General features: G+C 52.8%; 1 protein-coding gene across 4 annotated transcripts in view; it reads left to right on the top strand.

The window, feature by feature from the left end:
- The window catches only part of PDE5A (phosphodiesterase 5A), a 91,574-nt gene extending 87,497 nt beyond the window's left edge, over window positions 1-4,077 (top strand). For 3 of the 4 annotated variants that reach the window (XM_084883400.1, XM_084883402.1, XM_084883401.1), the window contains exon 21: window positions 418-4,077. In XM_084883400.1, coding sequence (XP_084739526.1) covers window positions 418-552 — 135 coding nt within the window. In that variant the 3' untranslated portion in view covers window positions 553-4,077. The remainder of the gene's footprint in view (window positions 1-417) is intronic. The other variant, XR_014794978.1, reaches the window with a different exon arrangement.
- Window positions 4,078-19,715: the final 15,638 nt, after the last annotated feature.

The following is a 19,715-nucleotide window of genomic DNA, read 5'->3' as shown; positions in this document are numbered from 1 at the left end:
TCCTTTCCCCAAATGTTTATGACACTATAGTTGCTAAAAATAACACCACAGAGAATTACGATTTCATCCTTATTGTAATCGTGGGTAAAATTGATTTTTAAGTACATGATAAGAAAAAAAACATTTTATAGAAAAACACAAAAACCAGGCCAGTTGCACGCAGAGCGACGTCTGTGCAAAATGCCTAATTCCCAGCCAGTGGCTCGCCGGGCCTCCCAGCCAGTGCTGTGGTTTGGACGTGTGTTTGCTCTGTCAGCTCGTACCCGCTCACCGGGGACCGTCCTTGAGGCACAGCCGTGGTCTCGTGGGTGCTGGCGGAGCCTGGGGAAGCGCGGCTGCCCACGGGGAGCGGTGCAGCCGGCACCCGGGGCGGCTGCTGCCTGGCGCCCCCTAAGGCGGCTCTCTCTCCTTCCCCAGGCGCTGGCGAGCGTGTCCCCCGACTGCTCCCCGCTGCTGGACGGCTGCAGGCACAACAGGCAGAAGTGGCAGGCGCTAGCCGAGCAGCAGGATGCGCTGGTCAACGGGGCCAGCGGCTCCACCCCGCGCAGCTGACCGCCTGGGCCCTGGGCGGGATGTCATGACCTCGGCCTGCCCGGCCGGGCTGGACACGGCCCCCTGCCCGTGCCCTCCCCACGCTGTCCCGGTGTGTGTGCACAGCTTCTGAGAGCACCGCAGACTGTGTGCAGGGCGTCCTACTGTGTGTGTGTTGCCCACTGAGCTGAGGCTCCCCTGAGGCTCTGCACGGACCCCACCCCCCACCACAGGTCCACGCAAGAATCGGTGCTGAAAGCGTGGGCTGTTTGGCTTGGGAATTTTAAGTAATTGGTTTTGTGGTTTTGGGATTGCTGACCTTTTGAGAATGTTTGGAATCTTTTCTTTCTCAAAAATAGGCCCCAAGCAAATGGAATATATTTCGTGGCACGTGAAACCTGCATAAGGTTGAGAAAAATCGGGGCTGCGTGGATGAGAAGGGGGAGGGGGAGATTTGTCACAATGTGTGATGTTAAAACACTGAACACCCCCAGACCAGCGGGAGGTGCTGCCAGGCGGGGTTGTAAAGCAAAGGTGCCCTCTCTCTGATGATCGCTGGTCCGATCACCAGACCATGTGACCCAGGAACGCCACGGCCACCGGTTCTGTCCCTTCTCTGTGTGACCTCCTCCGTTCGCCTTACAGCGGGCGGCGTGCACCTCGGTGGGAAGTCAGGAACCGAGTGGCGATCGGAGCCCAGAGCTGATGGGAGCGGTGGCTGCAGATAGGAACGCACAGCCGAAGGCCCCCTGGACGTGGGGCAGCAGGAAGCCACTCCGCCCGAGGAGGTCACCAGGCTGCTGGTCACGGCATCGCCCAGCGTGGCCTGGAGGACAGCCCGCCTGGGTCACGGAGTGGACACGTGCCCTGCACCCTGGCCCCGGGCTGGAGCTATGTGTCCATGCTGCAGCTTAGCTTAGCTTCCAGGCCACGTGGGGAATGTGAACGTTTTAGAATCTGAGCTCCACACGCAGCGTGTGCTCCTGTCCTGGAGATGCAGGGCGGGGCAGGCGCTGCTTCTGGGAAGGCAGTCTGCTCCAAACCCGTGCAGATGTCTGCACTGAGCAGGAAGAGAGGTGTTTGCTGGGCTTGTTACCTCCCCCTCCCCCAAACAACACAAGTTTCTGTCACTGTTTTGGGGGAAATCTCCCGGGGGTGGGGGGTGGGGGGCGGTAACAGTGTTAGCAAAGCTTTCATGAAACAAGGTTCCCTTGTGTAGCATTTTCCTCTAAACTGCCTAACACTCGACATGTGAAGTTTCCTATGTCTGTGCACCTTGAGCTAATGCCTCTGCATTCTTGCCACTCAGGTAAAAATTTTTTTAAAAGGGGGGGGGGGTGTGTCTTACGGCCGTTCCTCTGTGGGAAAGGCCAGTCTGCAAGTTACGGACTTTGTGGTGCCATGTGTGTGGTTGTCGTGACACTGGTATGTTCGGGATGTCACCCCATTCCTATTTCACGTCATACAGATGAGCTGAGGAGCCTCTTTGGGGGCACAAGGGTGTCTGTCCAGGCTGCCCCTGAATCACGCCCCTGTACCCTGTGTGCACGCGTGTTCCTCCATGTGGAACACTGTCTGAAGTGGCGTCTCTAATAGCCCGCTGTCACCATACACCATGACCATGCCTCCATCTGCGTCACAGCTTCCGTTCTGACCCCGCACACGCCTCTGAGCCTGTGAAAGCCCCGCAGAGCCGTCTGGGGGGCATGAGGGCCATTGAACAGGCAGAGAGGTAACTTAGGTCAGAAGCGGCTCGGTTTGCCCTCAGGCCGGTCGGTCTCACTTCACGCGCTTAGCAGTTAGAAGGGGCGCTGCCATGCCTGGCGCTTCAGCCCCCACAGAAGGACCCTCCTCAGAGCTGCTTCCAACCGTTTAACTTTAGAAGAATCATTCCGTTCATGGACTCCTATCCGGTACGTGGCACCAAGTTTCCATTCTGTGTGACTGTTTGCTCTCCTGCCGCTTCCTAGTGGGAAATGGTGGGTGTACAGTCTGTGGTGGGGAAAACAATCCGGCAGTGAGTAAGCAGCACGAAAGAGCAAGCTGCTTCCTGTGCTCACAGCGGCCCCCCGCCTGCCCGTGTGCCGCCTCCGCCTCCCTGTGTCCCCCACACGGCGGCCCGCTCTGCCCGGAGAAGGGCGCCGTGGTTTGGGCTGAGCACCGTGATGCCGTGACTTCACTCCGTTTCCAGCCCCACCCCCCTCCTCTCGGGCGTTTAAACCCTGTGACCGTGGCGGCCTGGGGGCCGCATCCTGTGAGTCCGGGGGTCACAACCTCTGTCGCCGGCCAGGGACCGGGGCGCTGTGTCCGGGCGAAGCCTCCTCTCCCCGAGGACGCCACAGGCGGCAGCTGTCCCCGCGGCGGCCAGACCACTGCCGCCTGGGACCCGCTGCCAGGGAGCTGTGGCCCCACGTGCGGCCCCTCAGACGCCTCACTGGCTCCCACGCAGAGGCTGGTGAGTGGCCCCGGCTCCTGATTCCAGAAGGTTCCAGCCGCCCTGCTGGCCGCGGGCGCGTGGGAACCTGCCGGACTGCGGCTCCGAGGGGACGGCCAGCTGCGAGGGACGTGCCGTGTCCCGCTCTGAGCACGCGTGACAGCCCCGGGATGTCACTTCTCCTGCGTTTTTCACCGTCCGTGCTCCGCAGACTTCACGGCCCATGGCGATGCTGCTGCTCCGTGCTGAGGTCGCTGGCGACGAGAGGAGGACACCCTGGCCCTGCCATGGCCTCCGAGTGCCCGCGGCCACAGGGCAGCTCCACCGCCCGGGCCGCCTGGCCCCGCCGCGCACCAGGCGCTCCCGGCCCCTGGGCGGCGCTGGTGAGCCCGCTCATCGCTGAGCCTGCGTGTGGCCATGGGACCCAGGCACGTGTGTCACGTGTGTTTTCATCGGTAACGTGTGGTCTCGCAGCTTTCCAAGGAGCTCCTCGCCCGCACCCTCGGGGACCTGTCTTCCTGCGGATGGTCGCCACCAGAGCGCCCGCCGGGCCCAGGTCGCTGCCGCCTGGCCGCGGGCGGGTGCGGCTGCTCTGCAGGAGCGGTGGGGAGGGTGGCGCTCACGCCGTCCGCACCCCCTCCTGAGGCCTGTGGACGCGTCCGAGTGAATCTGTGGAAAGCCGTGTAAATAGTGAAAATACAAATTTCTATTCCAGGTTAAGACAAGAAAAACTTATGAGTCCTCACTAGCCACTGTTCATATCTATTTGTATTCTTATACCTTTTCAGCATATTTGAACAAATATATAGTTTCTGGCACTATTTTTGTACTAGGATAACGGAGGTCCTATGTATATTGTGTTTAGCATTTGAATAACTGTGGGTGTTGATTTCTCGTCTTACCCCACCCCCACCCCACCCTGACCTTCAACCCCACCCCCACCGCGAGAAGCATGTCAGAGACACGTCCCTGTGAAGGAACTCACGGGGACCACCCCCCACGGGGACCAGCCCTACAAGCCTCTGTCAGGGTGGCCCCAGAGGGCAGGCTCATCGCTGTCCGGTGTCCCCGGTGCTGCCACGCTTTGTAAAAATAAAAGGCAGAATGAGCAACCACGTGTGAGTGCGCAGTGGTCATCGGGTGTGGGTTTCAGGCGGAGGGAAGGAGTCGAATAGATGGAGAGACTTTAGATCTCGCTCCCCGGGGTCCTACCAGCTGGGAAAAGTCCTCCCCGGCCCAGACTCCTCCCAGCAGCAGCCCTCTTGTTAGCCATGTCCTCTGCCCCCCACTGGCAGCCACACTTCCCGTCTCCTCCCTCCGAGAGCCCAGCTGCGCTCTGGAGGGCAGGCCCAGCCTCGTGCGTGGAGGTGCAGGTGTGGGGGGAGGGTGGGGAGGGTGCTGGCCACATGCACAGCCAGATGCCAGCCCAGCTTCCCGGTTTCCAAATGGATGCAGCTCCACTCAGTCCTCCTCTCATTGTCACTGTGAGAGGCCCCAGTCTGTGGGTGGGGGTCAGGTGGGCAGCCGGAAGCATGGAGACGGGCGTCACTCACCCCACCGGTTGGTGTGTTTGGGATCCACGGTGACCCCTTCTTTCCTCGGGCACAGGGCCCTCCCGCGCACTGCAGAGGCAGGAGGCGGGGTTCAGTTCAGGGTCATGGGCCTTGTAAGTTCTGCCTGGACAAGCCCCTTCCTGTGGCCGAGGAGCTGAGCCTGCACAGCAGGGCTGAATGAAGGCCAGGTGCACAGAGCTCTCCTGCAGCCAGCGTTCAGGCTTCCAGGCCACTAGAGGGCACCAGAGTTTGAGTTGTATTTAAAAATGACCATCACCCCCTTCCACACACTGGGTACAAAAGTGAGTAGAAGTGCTCTTTAAAAGTTTTTAGGAGCTGGGAAATATTATGCTAAGTGAAATAAGCCAAACTGAGAAAAAACAATATCACACGATCTCACTTACTAGTGGAATCTAATGAACAAAAAAGAATTGACCAACAAAATAAGACCCGAAGCAGGGAGGCATGGACCAGACTGGCACACCTCGATGTGGGGGCAGGGGGTGAGAAGAAATAAACTGAAGACCTTATATACCAATGTGTGTAACCCATGGGCACAGGCCATCGGGTGGTGAAGGCCTGGGGGGCATGGGGACATCTGTAATACTATCAACACTAAAAAATACATTTAAAAAAATGTTAACAAAAAAAAAACATTGAAACCTGTAAAGAATTTGTGTGAGTTTATTTGAGCCAAACTGTCAACATCTGCCGGGAAGCAGAACCTCAACAGATTGAGATAATGCTCCAGAGAATGGCAGGTTACATCTGTATTTATACATTGCAATCAAAGGAGGGACATAGGTGGGTAACATGAAATCCATTGGTGACAGATTAAGGAGGTGGGATAAAGCAAAGCGGTGGGAAACCCCTGGGATTGGATAAAAAGTAAAATGATGGACACACACTTAGGTGGGTACAAGAACAATTAACATGATAAAGAAGGAATTTGAAACATCTGTCCTGGTGCCCACCACATTTGGTTGTGCCCCAGGGGCTCCAGAAAAGGGAAGTTACAAGTTACCCAGACATCTCACAGATGTGTTATCTTAGAGGCAAAAAGGCAAATGGGCTCAGGAAAGAAGATCCATGTTGATCTTTGGGAAAATATAGGCCTAGGACATGACTGCCCACTATAACCTGTTTGTAGTTAAAATGTTTAATTTTCAAACCACTTTTGTGGTTATTTTAGGTCTCTGAGTTTGCAAGACTGCCACGCAGGCCTTCCCTGAGCTTGTCAGGTTAGCATGTGGTTTCTTTCGTCCACAATAATAAAAATAAAAAGGTTTTACTAGCAGAGGAGAAATAAATGGTGGAAAAAGTCAATGGAGAAAGAAGACTGGCTGCCCTTTGTCCAGTGACATTTCATGGTGATTTTCTCCAAATGAACAATCACTGACCTCTGGAAGGTCCACTGACCCTCAGCACCCCTCCCTCAGGCCGCCCTCCCACTGAAGAGCAGCCAGGCAGCTCTGCACCCCGTCCTGTGGCTGGACGTGCTGTCTCCCATCAGACGCGCCCTGAGTGACAGGGGCCGGTGTCAGATGACTCCATGTGTAAGCCACAGGAGATCGAACGGACAAGCCCATTGAATGGGCAGAGATGATGCTCTGATTTCAAGCTACATTCAGGAACAATGCAACACATTTCCAATTCACAAGCCACTTGTTCAAAATGGAAATCCATAGGCGTTCAGAATGGAATCAAAATACTAATTATTTGTATCTGCCAGGAGCCAACATCGACAGCAATTAATATAAATGCAAGAAGTCAGGTCAGAAGGCCAAATGGGGCTTTTTGATATTCGCAGGGCTGAATATCTGCATTTTATTACCTATTGTTGATGACTTGATGGCCTAAAGCAAACTCCCCCAACCTGATAATCTTACCGTTTGCCAAACATCACCTTTGACATGTGTGTTTGCATTCCTAAAAGGCAATTGTGTATTCTAGTAAATAAAAGCAGATGGGAATGGAGACTCAGTGGAACCTGGTCCCTTGTACCAAGCTCACAACTGGCTTCCCCCGTTTGGTTTTTCAAATTCATATTTCTTGCCTTGTATACTAATTTGCATGTCAGCCCTTTCTCCAAGTCTTTGAACCCAAGACCACATGGGCCATGGCTTCACATTTGGCATCCTTGAACTGCAACTTGGAGAAAAAGAATTCACCAGAGCAGAGAAAGAAATCACTGGTCCGAAGGTGGAAGGTTAACGGAATGTAAAACTCGTGTCAGCTGCAGAAACCCACAGATTTGTAAGTGCTCAAGTAATTTCTTTTGTTTCAGTCAGATTATAATGGGACAGAATTCGTTGAAAGGGGACTTTCTTGTAGACTTTTGGCTTGCATGCTCAAGGATAAGGGAATTGCAGTGTCAGGAGATCTTCTTTTACAGTTTCTATAGCCTGTTTTAGAATACTACAAGCCCCATGCATGAAGATTCGTGCCAGAATGGGACTTCCTTTCTCTGGCTGCAGGCACTGCCTTCCCTCTGGCCAGAGCCACCTTTCTGCTCCAGCCCAGAGCCGCCTTTCTGCCCCAGAGCCTCCCTCCTTTCCACCTTCCTATGCTTCTCAGAGGCCCTGAGCAGCTGGGGGCGGGCAGAATGCATGCATCGTCACCAACACAAGCATCCCACCCCACCCCTGGCTGCTCAGTGCCCACATATGTAAATTAACCCACCATCTTTGTTCAGTTGATTTGCATACTCACTCTTGATTGGCTGGTGGGCATTGCAAAGGTATGGTCAATTAGCATGTTACCCTTTTATTAGGTAGATAATTCATTGTTTTCTGATGAGGGTACATTGGATGTTGAATGTTGGGAAAGAATAGGTCAAAACTTGAAAGAAGCTCCGCAGCAGGGGAAAAGTTTGCCTCCAAATTGTTTCTCCTTGTGGGAAATGGTATTACATTTGCTAGAGCCTTTCAGAGAAGAAAGACCGCCTCCCTATGCACCCTCCATTCCTAAAGAGAAGCAGAAAGATAAATTGGAGAAGTGGCCTTCTTATCCTGATTCTGAAACATTTAAGTCGCCACTAATAGAATCACCTATGCAAAGAGCTACCCAGGATTAAAGGATGACAGTGAAGAATAGACTTGTTTTTCCTATTATACAGGTAACTAACCCATAATTCCAAAATCAAATAATAAGAAAGCATGAAATATTTTACTTTAAAATGATAAAGGTCTTGCGTGGTATTGTGACACAAAATGGCCCTAATGCTCCATTTACTGGAGAAATTACAACTAACATTTCTGATGCATTTCTAGCTCCTTATGATTGGTATCCTCTGGCTCATGTAACTGGGTAGAGGAGATTATTTGCTATGGAAAGGAGAATTTTTAGAGAAATGTCAAGAACAAGCTTCTTCAAGTCTCAGAATGTTCAGATAACTTCTGAGATGCTTGCAGGACAGGGACAATTTAGTGCCATTCAGAATCAGCTCCAATACGCCCAACAGGCAGATGAGCAAATTGGACTTTGTGGATGAAAAGCCTGGTGAACTTTACCAGCTAAAGGGGAACCTGGGGGAGCCTTTAGGAAGAGCGTGCAGGGGCCACTGAATCATTCTCTGACTTTGTAGCTCGCCTCTCTCTAGCAATGAGACGGCAGATTCAACATGGACAGCAGGAGACATTTTGATCCAGCAATTAGCTTATGAAAATGCTAATGCTGATTGTAAGAAATGTCTAGCGCCTCTAAGAAAAAATAGTACCATCACAGAAATGATTCGAGCATGTCGGAATGTGGGGTCAGGCATGCATTTTTCAGGCAAGCTTACTAGCTGCCTCAATAACAACAAAAAAATAAAAATTGCTACAAGTGCGGACAAGGACGCTTCAAAAAAGAATGTAGGCAACCAAAAGGACACAAGGTGGCGCTCTAGGAGAAGGCGTGAGCATTCCACCTCCCAATGCAGGTTTGTGTCCCAGGTGTCAGAAGGGGGATCATTGGGCCAGTCAGTAAAGATCTAAATTTCATAGAAATCGGGATACAGGAAATGGCCAGCCACAAGGAAACCGCTGGAGGGAAATCAAAATATAGGAAATCCTCAGCCCCGTTGTTAATAAGGGGAACTTCCACCCTGCCAGTCCTAAAGCAGATTCCCTCGTTCAACTCATTCCAGGAAGTACAGATTTAGATCTCCATAGTACAATAGCAATCGCCTTGATCCCCTATATGGCTAGACAAGTATTTCTACAGGAATTTGGTTAGGCAGTACAGTACTCATGCCACTTGGGCTAAGGCGATTGCCTGCTCAATTCTTTGTAATACCTTTCTATCTTCATCTGTCAATACTCAGGGTGAGAAAAGATTTAGAGTCACCTCTAAGTATATTAAATATATTTGACATTTTTCCTGTAGAGATTTTTAGATAAGGTCTTAACCAACTAATGTCCCCTAATAATTTTTGAAAGTCATTTCAGGTTTTAAGGCAATCTTTTCGTATTTCTACCTTTTGAGGCCTAACACATTGGTTTTCAATTACGGTACCTAGATATTTAAAAGGCATTTCTTTCTGTACTTTTTCTGGAGCAATTTTGAAGCCCCATTTAGGAAGTTCTTTTTCTAATTGAGAAAACATTGCTAAAGTCTGATCTTCCCATGGACTCGCTAGGAGCAAGTAATGGACAATATAACACTGGGAATATTTGTCCCTTAAAGGCTGAATAGATTGAGCTACATATTTTTTATATAAAGTAGGGCTATTGGCCATTCCTTGAGGCAAAACTTTCCATTGATATCTTTTCATAGGCTCTATATTATTAATACAATAGATGGCACTGAAAAGGCAAATCTTTGTTTATCTTGTGGTACCAAGGGAATGGTGAAGGAACAATCCTTAAGATCTACTACTATAAAATACCAATCTAGAGGGATTTGTGAAGGCGCTGGGAGTCCAGGCAGTAAAGCTCCTATGGAATGTAGTGTTAACTGCTCTAAGATCGCGTTATAATCGCCATTTTCCTATTCCCTTCTCAGGGAATGTAGATATAGGGGTATTCCAAGGACTATTGGAAGGTTCTATGTGACCAACCTCTATTTGTCCTTGTATTAATTCATGATATTATTTAATTTATCCTTGGTTAATGGCCACTGATCTGCCCATATAGGTCTATCATCTTTCCATTGTATAGGGTCAGGGTGGGGGTGAGGAGATTGAGCAGTGACCACTCCTAAAAAGGCTGTTATCCTAGTCCTTATCTTCCCGTGTTTCCTTTGGCCTAAACAGATTCTTTAATCTCCTGATTATCTTTTCCTAAACCTTGACCAAGTTGATATCCCATCTGAGTTATTAACCTTTGTCCCTTGTTGGTAATAATACAAGCTTATAAGCCTTGTAAAAAGGGGGTATTATGATGGAGAAATCACCTGTGGGTAGGCTGTACCAAGCTTTAATTACTTTAATTTTTTTCACTTGTGATGCTGATGGCAAGACACCATGGCGTTACACTGGTGTTAGAATAAAACAAAGGGAAATGGTCTAGTTAAATGGAAAGATCTGGAGTCTGGTTTATGGGAGGGACTCCACCCATTGCTAACATTTGGTCGAGGATATGCTTGTATATTTCCAGAAAATTTCTCCAAACCTGTGTGGATTTCCACAAGAAATATTAAGCTGCAACATGGGTCCGAGAGAGGAACTAGCCAGATTAATGAGGACCTTGCACCTGGAGCCACACCTTACAGCTGTAGACAATCTGCCCCAGCCACAGAGAGCAGCAGCCCCAGGCCACACACTGAAGACAGAAGAACTGCAGTGGAAGAAGAAAACGGCAGATGACAATCAGCCCAGAGATGACTTGGGGAGTGATAAAGAAGATGGTCCAGAAAGCTGGATGATTTGTGAGGAGACCAAAACCCCAAGAATGCCTGAGAATGTCTTTCTCGCCATGCTGATAGTAACCAGCTGTGCGGTAATCCTAGGGCCAACAGGGAGTCCTCCCTGGGTAAAATCCCTTACCTGGCCTGATCCCCCACCAAGTATAGTAAGTATATGGGCAAGTATGATTACATGGTGTCCCCACCCAGCTTCCCTTTTTATATGAAACAGAATCAAACCACTGCTCCTTTGTGTTAGAATTAAAGAGGCATCGACACCAAAGGAGGGGGAAGCAAAAACCTGAATGCTGGCTCCTGGGAGAGGCAAAGGGAACTTACCATTGCTCAGACCTCCCCCCACTAAGCCATTGTGTAAATGTCTTATGAATGGCACCCACCAGCAGCAAACTTAAGAACAGGTTTTTTTTTCTTTTGTGGATTGAAGCCCCTGTAGGTGTGTGTATAGTAATAATCAATGGAAATCAGCTGCTGCACTTGCACCAGTAAAATGATGTAGCTTAAAATGATAACTTCAATTTAAAAAATCACCTTCTTGGTGCTTGGGGTAAAAATAACACTGAGCAAGCCAAAACTGGTTTGGCTCAGTGGATAGAGCATCTGCCTGCGGACTGAAAGGTCCTAGGTTTGATTTCCGTCAAGGGCACGTATCATGGTTGCAGGCACATCCCCAGTAGAGGGTGTGCAAGAGGCAGCTGATAGATGTTTCTCTCTTATCAATGTTTCTAACTCTATTTCTCTCTCTTCCTCTCTGTAAAAAAATCAATAAAATATATTTTTTTAAATAAATAACACTAAGCTTGCTATTTTGGAATTACAGCAGCATATTGAATAATTATCCCAGGCAAACTCAAAAACTAACTCCTTAGTTGCCTGGCAACAATTTAAAAAAATAATTTACTCCTTTTCACCAGATCTCTTTACTTTTTCCTTTTAGCATAACCACTATTGCCTGCCTCATTCTTTTTCTTATGTGTTTAATTTCAGTCTCGGATGCAGAATAAAAATCCTAAAAGAAGCCGAGCTCTGAGAGCGACATGTCGACATCTATTGGGAAATTACAGAAGGGGGAAGCCGGAAGCCAAGGTCAACAGTAATAATATAAATGCAAGAGATCTTTCAGGAGGCCAAATGGGGCTTTTTTATACTCGCAGGGCTAAATATTTGCATTTTATTACCTACTGCTGATGACTCCATGGCCTAAAGCAAACTCTCCCAGCCTGATAATCTTACTGTTTGCCAAACATCACCTTTGACATGTCTGTTTGCATTCCTGAAAGGCAATTGTGTATTCTAGTAAATAAAAGCAGATGGGAATGGAGACTCAGTGGAACCTGGTTCCTTGTACCAAGCTCACAACTGGCTTCCCCATTTAGTTTTTCAAATTTATATTTCTTGTCTTGTGCATTAATTTGTGTGTCAGCCCTTTCTCCAAGTCTTTGAACCCAAGGTCATGCAGGCCGTGGCTTCACAGCATCAACAGAGACCTGGCTAATGGTCATGTATAATCTCCCTCTCCAACTGCTTCATTTTAAGTGTGTGTGTGTGTGTGTGTGTGTGTGGCTGGAGTGTGTGTGTGTGTGTGGCTGGAGTGTGTGTGTGTGTGTGTGTGTGTGTGTGTGGCTGGAGTGTGTGTGTGTGGCTGGAGTGTGTGTGTGTGTGTGTGGCTGGAGTGTGTGTGTGTGTGTGTGTGTGTGTGGCTGGAGTGTGTGTGTGTGGCTGGAGAGTGTGTGTGTGTGGCTGGAGTGTGTGTGTGTGTGTGTGAGAGAGATAAACAGCAACTAAGCTCTCAGTCATCGTATAGCTTCCCACAAGCACATTTTCGATCCCTCTTTCTAAACAAAGGGACAAGATTGCATGGCTGAGGGGTCAGTAGGAAGGGGTCAAGGGAAAAATGGATCTGGGCTGTGCTGTCTCCTGTAGTGACTCTCCTAGAGCCATGGTCACGTCCCAGCCATGTGTCCCTTTGCCCAGTGGGAGTGGTTTAGGCTTAATGTGACCCAATCCAGCAAATTCCTGTAAGAAACAAGCTTCCCTTTTCCAACTAGCTCACTCCAGCCAGTGACCGCGGAGACCTTGGAGAGCTGCCCTACCTCCACCAGGGTCCCAATGGCGGCTCTGCTGGGCCCTTGGCCTTCTCCATCACTGCCCGGCCTCTGGTCAGCATCCACTGTCTCTTCTGGGCCTGCCTCAGCCGCGAGGTTCCAGGGGCAGAGTGACCCCGGGTTGGGAGGGCCGTGGCATGGTCCTGTGAGGGTGAGAAAGGTGTGGCTGGAAGATCTGTTCTTGTGGTGGGGGATTGAGGAGTGTGTGTGTGTGTGTGCGTGTGCGTGTGCATGTGCGTGTGCGTGTGCATGTGTGTGTGTGTGTGTGTGTGTGTGTGTGTGTGTGTGTTTAGTCCTCACCCAAGGATACTTTCCATTGATTTTTATAGAGTGGAGAGAAGGAAGAGGAGGGGAGAGCGAGAGATAGTAACATCGGTGAGAGAGACACATTGATTGGTTGCCTCCTGCTCACACCCTGACCAAGGCTGGGCGTGGAATCTGTGACCCAGGTACAAGCCTTTGACCAGGAATCAAATCCTAGACCCTTTGGTGCGTGGGCTGACGCTCACCCGAAGCACAGCAGGGCTGTGTTGTGTTGTATGTCATTGGAACGTCGGTGGAGCGTGACCGCAGTGAGCATTCGCGTGTTCTCCTGGCCGTTCTCTGCGGTCAGCCGGTGACAGGGATGCACGCCCACAGGAATCCCCAGTCCCGGGAGTGGAAGCTGGTGGCGGGTGGCGTCCTGAGCGGTCCCAGGACCAGCAGGGTCTGCAGCAGCAGTGACAGTGGGGACAGCGGGGATGGCGGGGACGATGGGGAAGGAGGGACGGTGGGCTCGGGGGGGACAGGGAGACGGGGGGATAGGGGGACGGCAGGGACGGAGGGGGGACAGGGGGATGGTGGGGTCGGGGGGGACAGGGAGACGGAGGGACGGGGGGACGGGGGGATGGCGGGATGGCAGGACGAGGCCCAGCTGTTCCCACACAGACAGGTCTGAAGGCCGGCGCTGAGCTTCCCTCACAGAGGGCGCTGGGACAGTGAGGACGGGGTGTGCCTGACAGGGATGCACCGAGCACGTGGCCGGACACTGCCCGGAGGACACTCACGTGCACCAGCTGGACAACAAAACGTGGGGCGTCCCCCGGGCAGTGTCTCTTCTCGACTCACGTTTCCAAATTTCCGTTCAAAACCGTATCCGTTTCCCATGGTGGGTGACATGACCACAGTGTCTGACTTAGAACAACCACTGCAGCGTCGTGCCTTTCAGATCCAAACCACACCAGCCAGGCCACCAGCTCCTCTGGGGTCCCCTGCCCGAGCTCCAGGGCCCTGCTCAGCCTGGGCTCCTCCTCCTCCTTCAAGCCTGCAGTGGAGGCTGCAAAGCCAATGTACCTGCCCTGTCCTCTCCCCCTCCCTCCCTCCCCGTCACTCTCCCTTCTCCCTCTTCCTCCCTCCCCTTTCCTCCCACTCCCCCTCCCTCCCTCCCCCTACCTCCCTCTCCCTCTCCTTCCTTCTCCCTCTCCCTCTCCCTCTCCCCCTCCCTACTCCCCCCCACCTCCCTGTCCCTCTCCTTCCCTCTCCCTCTCCCCCTCTCTCTCTTTCTCTCACACACACATGCCCGGCCTCTGCTTCCACCCTCGTGCTCCTTCCTGTCCCTCCCAGAGGGCCCTGTGGCAGCACCGGGCCCGCCAGGCCATGTGGACGGCCTCCCAGTGCGGACACTCAGCATCACGCCGGAAGCTCCAGCGGCGTGACAGGTGCCGCCCGCTCCTGGACGAGGCTGGGCTGGGGCTGGGCTGTCCCCCCGTCTGTCTTCAGGACCATGAACTTGGACACAGCAGTTGGCACCCATGCTGCCTGCCCTGCCGTAGGCGAGCAGAGAAGGTGTCTGTGAAGCAGCGCACCGGCTTTGGGGCTGTGAGGGCCGTGGCCCTGCCCGCAGTGGCGAGGGGGAGAGGGGCTCTCACTGGGCAGGGTCCTGCCGGAAGTGCTGTCTTGGAAGGAACATGGAAGCTCTGCCGTGAGGAGATGAAACGTGACCATTGGAACCACATCCAGATGAATTCAACCCACGTCACGTTTGTGTTTGACGAGCCCCTTCAGGTGGGTACCTGGCGTCCACCAACGTGACTCTAAGCTCCCCCCTCTGTTGATCTCAGAGCCGAGGCTCAGCGCCCCCCACCCTGCCCTCTGATCTCAGCCGAGGCTCAGCGCCCCCCACCCTGCCCTCTGATCTCAGCCGAGGCTCAGCGCCCCCCACCCTGCCCTCTGATCTCAGCAGAGGCTCGGTGCTTCACCGGGGTCACAGGTGCTGTTCTGAGGGGGCTGAGCCCTCTCTGCTCTGGTCCGTCCGGCCTGTTAGTCACTGACTTCCCACCTGAGCTCCCAGGCCTCAGCAGCATCAGTGGAAACGCCAGCCCTGGCTTTGCCCCCTGCACCTCAGTGCTCCCATGTGCTCCCTGGAATGAGACAGCTGAGACACTGTCCTCCCTTTCACTGCCCCCCTCAGTTTCCCGGCTTCCCCTCTCTGTCCATGGGCCCTGGGGCAGGGCGATGCGATGGCGATCCCAGGGCTTCCTCTCATCTCTGCCTCAGCAGGAGCTTCCCCCTCAGAGCGGCTGCACCCTCCTAATGGACCACATCCAGGGGTCCTTCCCTCTCACCACCCCTCTCACCTCCCCAGCACACGGCGCCCAGCGGGCTGAGCTCTGGTCTCTGAGAAGCCACTTCAGGCCACTGATCACTGGAGAGCACACCCCTTCCCAACGTCCCCACCCCCAGTCACCCCCGGGGCCTGCACACCCCCTCAACGTGCTGTGCTGGAACACAGTCCTACCGCCCACGGGAGCTGGGACTAGGGATCAGGCAGGTGCTCTCATGGATGATCCTCACTGAAGCCGTCCAGTCCTCCATCAACCTCCCCACAGCACCTCTCCATCCCAGTCACACCCAGTCACTGTTCTCTCAGGAGATAAGGGAGGGCTGAGGGAACGCAATGGCGCTCGGACTTCCCGCAAAGTCTGAGAGGAAATGGGGAAGTGCCGCAGCCTCGGGTGGGAGGGGCGCTGGCCAGGGCCACCTTTCTGCTCCAGCCCAGAGCCACCTTTCTGCCCCAGAGCCTCTTTCCGCCTTCCTATGCTTCTCAGAGGCCCTGAGCAGCTGGGGGCATGCAGAATGCATGGGTTGTCACCAGACACAAGCATCCCACCCCACCCCACCCCCGGCTGCTCAGTGCCTACATATGCAAATCAACCCACCATCTTTGTTGGGTTAATTTCCATGCTCACTTTTTTTTTTCTTTAAATCAATCTTTATTGTTCATATTATTTCAAAGGTTCCTCATTTCTTTCCCCTTCCACCAGGTTCCCACCCCACCCTCCGCCCCCTCCCCACCCCCCATTGTCCTCATCCATAGGTGCACAGTCTATGTTCAGTCTCTTCCTCCCTCCCTTTCCCCAAGAACAGTCAGTCGATTCCCCTCCCATATCACCGACTCTACTACAATGAACCGCTATTATTGTTCATCAGGTTTTTCGATCTCCTTTTGTTGTTGTTTTTTTTTTAATTAATAAACTTTTACACTTCTAAGAATAAATTTTAAAATCTAATAATTTTAAACCTTGTTTTTTTTTCTGGGAATTGAGAACAAACTTGTTTACATGTAAACTTGCCCTTAGGCTATCAAAAGGTGTAGCCATTCAAGTGTAAATGGACACATTGTTTAAACATAGCTGCTGGTTGGAATTGGATTACCTGTTCTGGGTGGGAAGGGCTTGTCATTCCCTTTCTCCATTAAAATTAAGGTTTTAGTTTTAAAACCTCTTTTTGGCAAGAGACCTTAAACTTTCAGAACTTTACATTTTTCAGATAGTAAATCAGTTACTTAGCATTTTCTCAAATCAATAATACCTCCACATGCCCAAGGATACACTTCACACAAAAGACATTTCCAAATAGATCAACCAACCTCATCCAGGCCCCACACAAGGCACTCACAGATCAACACCCCAGCACTATACTAACTCAACACATCCAGATCTAAGCCTTCCTTATTTGATTCAGCAGACCCTCAAGTTCCCCCAAAAGTTTCCAGCCATGTCTGAGACGCAGCCTTGGGGCGGAAGCAGGTGAGGAGCGAACTGTTCCGGGCCTGGCCTCTGTTGCTCTGGTCCATTCCACAACCAGCTGCTCCGGGTCTGGCCACTGCCGCTCCCGACCCGGCTGCTCTGGGCCCGGCCGCTCCGGGCCCGGCCTCTCCGGGCCTGGCCTCTCCCGACCTGGCTGCTCCAAGTATGGTTGCTGCTGCTCTGTGCCTGGCTGCTCCCAACCCGGCTGCTCTGGGCCCGGCTGCCCCAGGCCCAGCCGCCCCGAGCCTGGCAGCTCCCAGCCTGGATGCTCCGGGCTTGGCTGCTGATGTTCTGAGTCTGACTGCTCCCGACCCGGCTGCTCTGGGCCCGGTTTCTCCGGGCCCAGTCACTCTGGGCCTGGGTGTTCCTGGACTGGTCACCCTGGGCTTGGCCACCTCCTCCTCAGGCCTGGCTGCCACTGCCCCAGGTCTGGCTGCTCCAGGCCTGGCTGTTGCCGCTCTGGTTCTGACTGCTGCTGCTCTGGGGCCTGGCTGTTGCTGCTCCAGGCCCGGCTGCCACTGCCTTGTGCCTGGCCACTCTAGGCCTGGCCGCCACCATTCCAACATTATGTCCTTTTAAAAAAAAAAACAAAAAAACAAAAAAAACCGCATTTATGTTGCAATGTTGGCTGCTGAGTTGAGTTCTGACTTAGTCTTCGATTTTTCAAGATCTTCTTTATATTCTTTCTTAAGTAATTTTACTATCTTTTGCTCTCACTTGATTTCTTCATATTGCAAACTTCTTCGGTTTCTTCCTCCTTGTTCTGGAAGCTCAGCAGGTTGGCCTGTGGCACCCCTTTGTTCTCCGAGGGCTCCTGTGCTGCTTCAGCCTGTTGCAGGGGTCAGCACCGCCCAGGAAGCAGCCCCCAGCCTCAGCTCTGTGGCCCGCGCTCAGCGGTCAAAGGCCCAGGGGCATCCCCTCCCTGGGGGCCCCATCGCCCGGCTCCTTGCTGGCACCCGGCTGGCCGGTGTCCGGTCCGGCAGGGGCTCCTGCTCCTCGTTGCGTTCCTCCAATCTGGAGCTTTTTTTCTCCTTCCCGCTAGGGGCGTCTAGCATCAGAGTCGACAGACTGTCCTCTGCTCGCAATGTGCGTGACTCCGGGGTCTCGCTTTTCGCCGCTCCCCCAGGACTCCACCTCACAGCCCCGTCTCCCTCTACTTGAGGCTGGGTCCCCAGGGATTGGCCTAGAATTGGGGTTCAGAGCAGTCGGGAGTGGGGTTCAGCACCACCGGAGGTTTTGTTTCTTCCTGCCAGGGGAATCCAGCATCAGAGTCAACATTCCGTCCTCTGTGCGACTCCAGGGGCTCTGCTTTTCGCCGCTCCTTGGGATTCCGCCTCACAGCCCTGTCTCCCCCTGCCTGTGCCTGGGTCCCCAGGGTCTGGCCTAGAACTGGGGTTCAGAGCAGTCGACACTGGTGCCCAGCACGGCCGGAGCTCCTGTTTCCTTCCCTCCAGGGCAATCCCACATCAGAGTCAACATTCCTTCCCTTGCTCGCAAAGTGCGCGACTCCGGGGGCTCGGCCTTTCGCCGCTCTCCCAGGACTCCACCTCATAGCCCCGTCTCCCTCTGCTTGAGCCTGGGTCCCCAGGGATTGGCCCAGAACTGGGGTTTAGAGTAGTCGGGAGTGGGGCTCAGCACCACCGGAGGTTTTGTTTCTTCTCGCCAGGGGAATCCAGCATCAGAGTCAACATTCCGTCCTCTGCGCGCAATGAGCGCGACTCCGGGGGCTCTGCTTTTCGCCGCTCCCCTGGGATTCTGCCTCACAACCCCATCTCCCCCTACCCGAGCCTGGGTCCCCAGGGTCTGGCCCATAACTGGGGCTCAGCGCTGCTGGTTCTGGGGTTCAGCCCAGGCCGGGGTTTTTATTTCCTTCCTGCTAGAGAACACCAGGCAGGCATTCAGCCTTCTTCTCTCCGGCTGTGTCCTCTCCGCGTGCACGTGCTTGTGTGCGCGTGCGTGCGCGTGCGTGGGCGTGCACCGCATGTTTCCGTACCTTAGGATTTTTCGCTCCTCTGATTTTCCTTCTGGTTTTCTTTTTCCTTCTTGTTGTAGAATTTTCAGTCAGTCGACTACCTGTAGCTCTGGGCAATGTCCACTCTACATTTTAGTTGTATTCCATTGAAATTGTTGTGTGCTGCTGTGGTTAGGTGTCTACCTGAGCAGCCATCTTGTGGGGTTATTCCCATGCTCACTCTTGATTGGCTGGTGGGCATTGTGAAGGTACGATCAATTAGGGTGTTACTCTTTTATTAGGTAGATAATTTATTGTTTTCTGATGAGGGTACATTGGATGTTGAATGTTGGGAAAGAATAGGTCAAAACTTGAAAGAAACTCAGCAGTCCCCCCCAGGGCCTCAGGGCAGCCCAGGGCAGAGGGGATCAGCAGTGGTGACCACAAGGACAGCTGCCACCAGGAGGCTCAATAGTCCCTCCATTAACCTTTCCTTTTTCTCAGAGACCAGCGGGGCCTGAGGAGCCATTCCAGTTCCCTGTGAGATGAGGCGATGGGTCACACAGGGCAGGAGGCCGACTGCAGAGGTCGCTGTGGGTCCCTCCTCAGGGTAGCTCCACTGGAGTCCCCCGCCTCCTCCTTACAGACAGACCCCTTCCCCAGCCCCCAGCACCAGGCTGCTGACAAGTGTCCACTCACAGCTGGGCCTCCCCAGAAACTGTCCCACCCTGGCTCAGTGGGGACCCGGACCGACCCCGTCTAAGTGAGAGACACACTGAAGCCCATCCGGCCCCAGATCCCCACCGAGCACAGACCCACCGAGCACAGACCTACAGGGGCTCCCCGGCACGCCCGCCCGTGTCATTGAACCCCTCATCCAGGGGCCAAAGTGCCGCCAGCGCCTGTGGAGCTATCTCTGACCATCGGCACCAATAACCGCTCTGTGTGTCATAAACTAAATAGATAATCAATGTTTATTGAGTATGAGTAGATTACCCGTTTAGTGCACCAGCTTTAAAAAAAAAAAAAAAAAAAAAAAAAAAACTTTGAAAACAAATTTCAAAAAATCTCCAGAGCCTACCATTATGTGCCTCTCTGTGTCTTTGGCACGAAGTTTGGTTGCTGAGTTTTTTGCCTTCTACCCCCTTGCATGAGCGCACGTGCACACACACACACACACACACACACTCACACACACTCACATACACACTCATACACACTCACATACAC

The sequence above is a fragment of the Pipistrellus hanaki genome (genome assembly GCF_964339955.1).
Source record: "Pipistrellus hanaki genome assembly, chromosome: 5".
Classification (NCBI taxonomy): Eukaryota; Metazoa; Chordata; class Mammalia; order Chiroptera; family Vespertilionidae; genus Pipistrellus; species Pipistrellus hanaki.
Note: the sequence above shows the minus strand (reverse complement) of the source record. Positions and strands in the feature narration are given on the sequence as shown.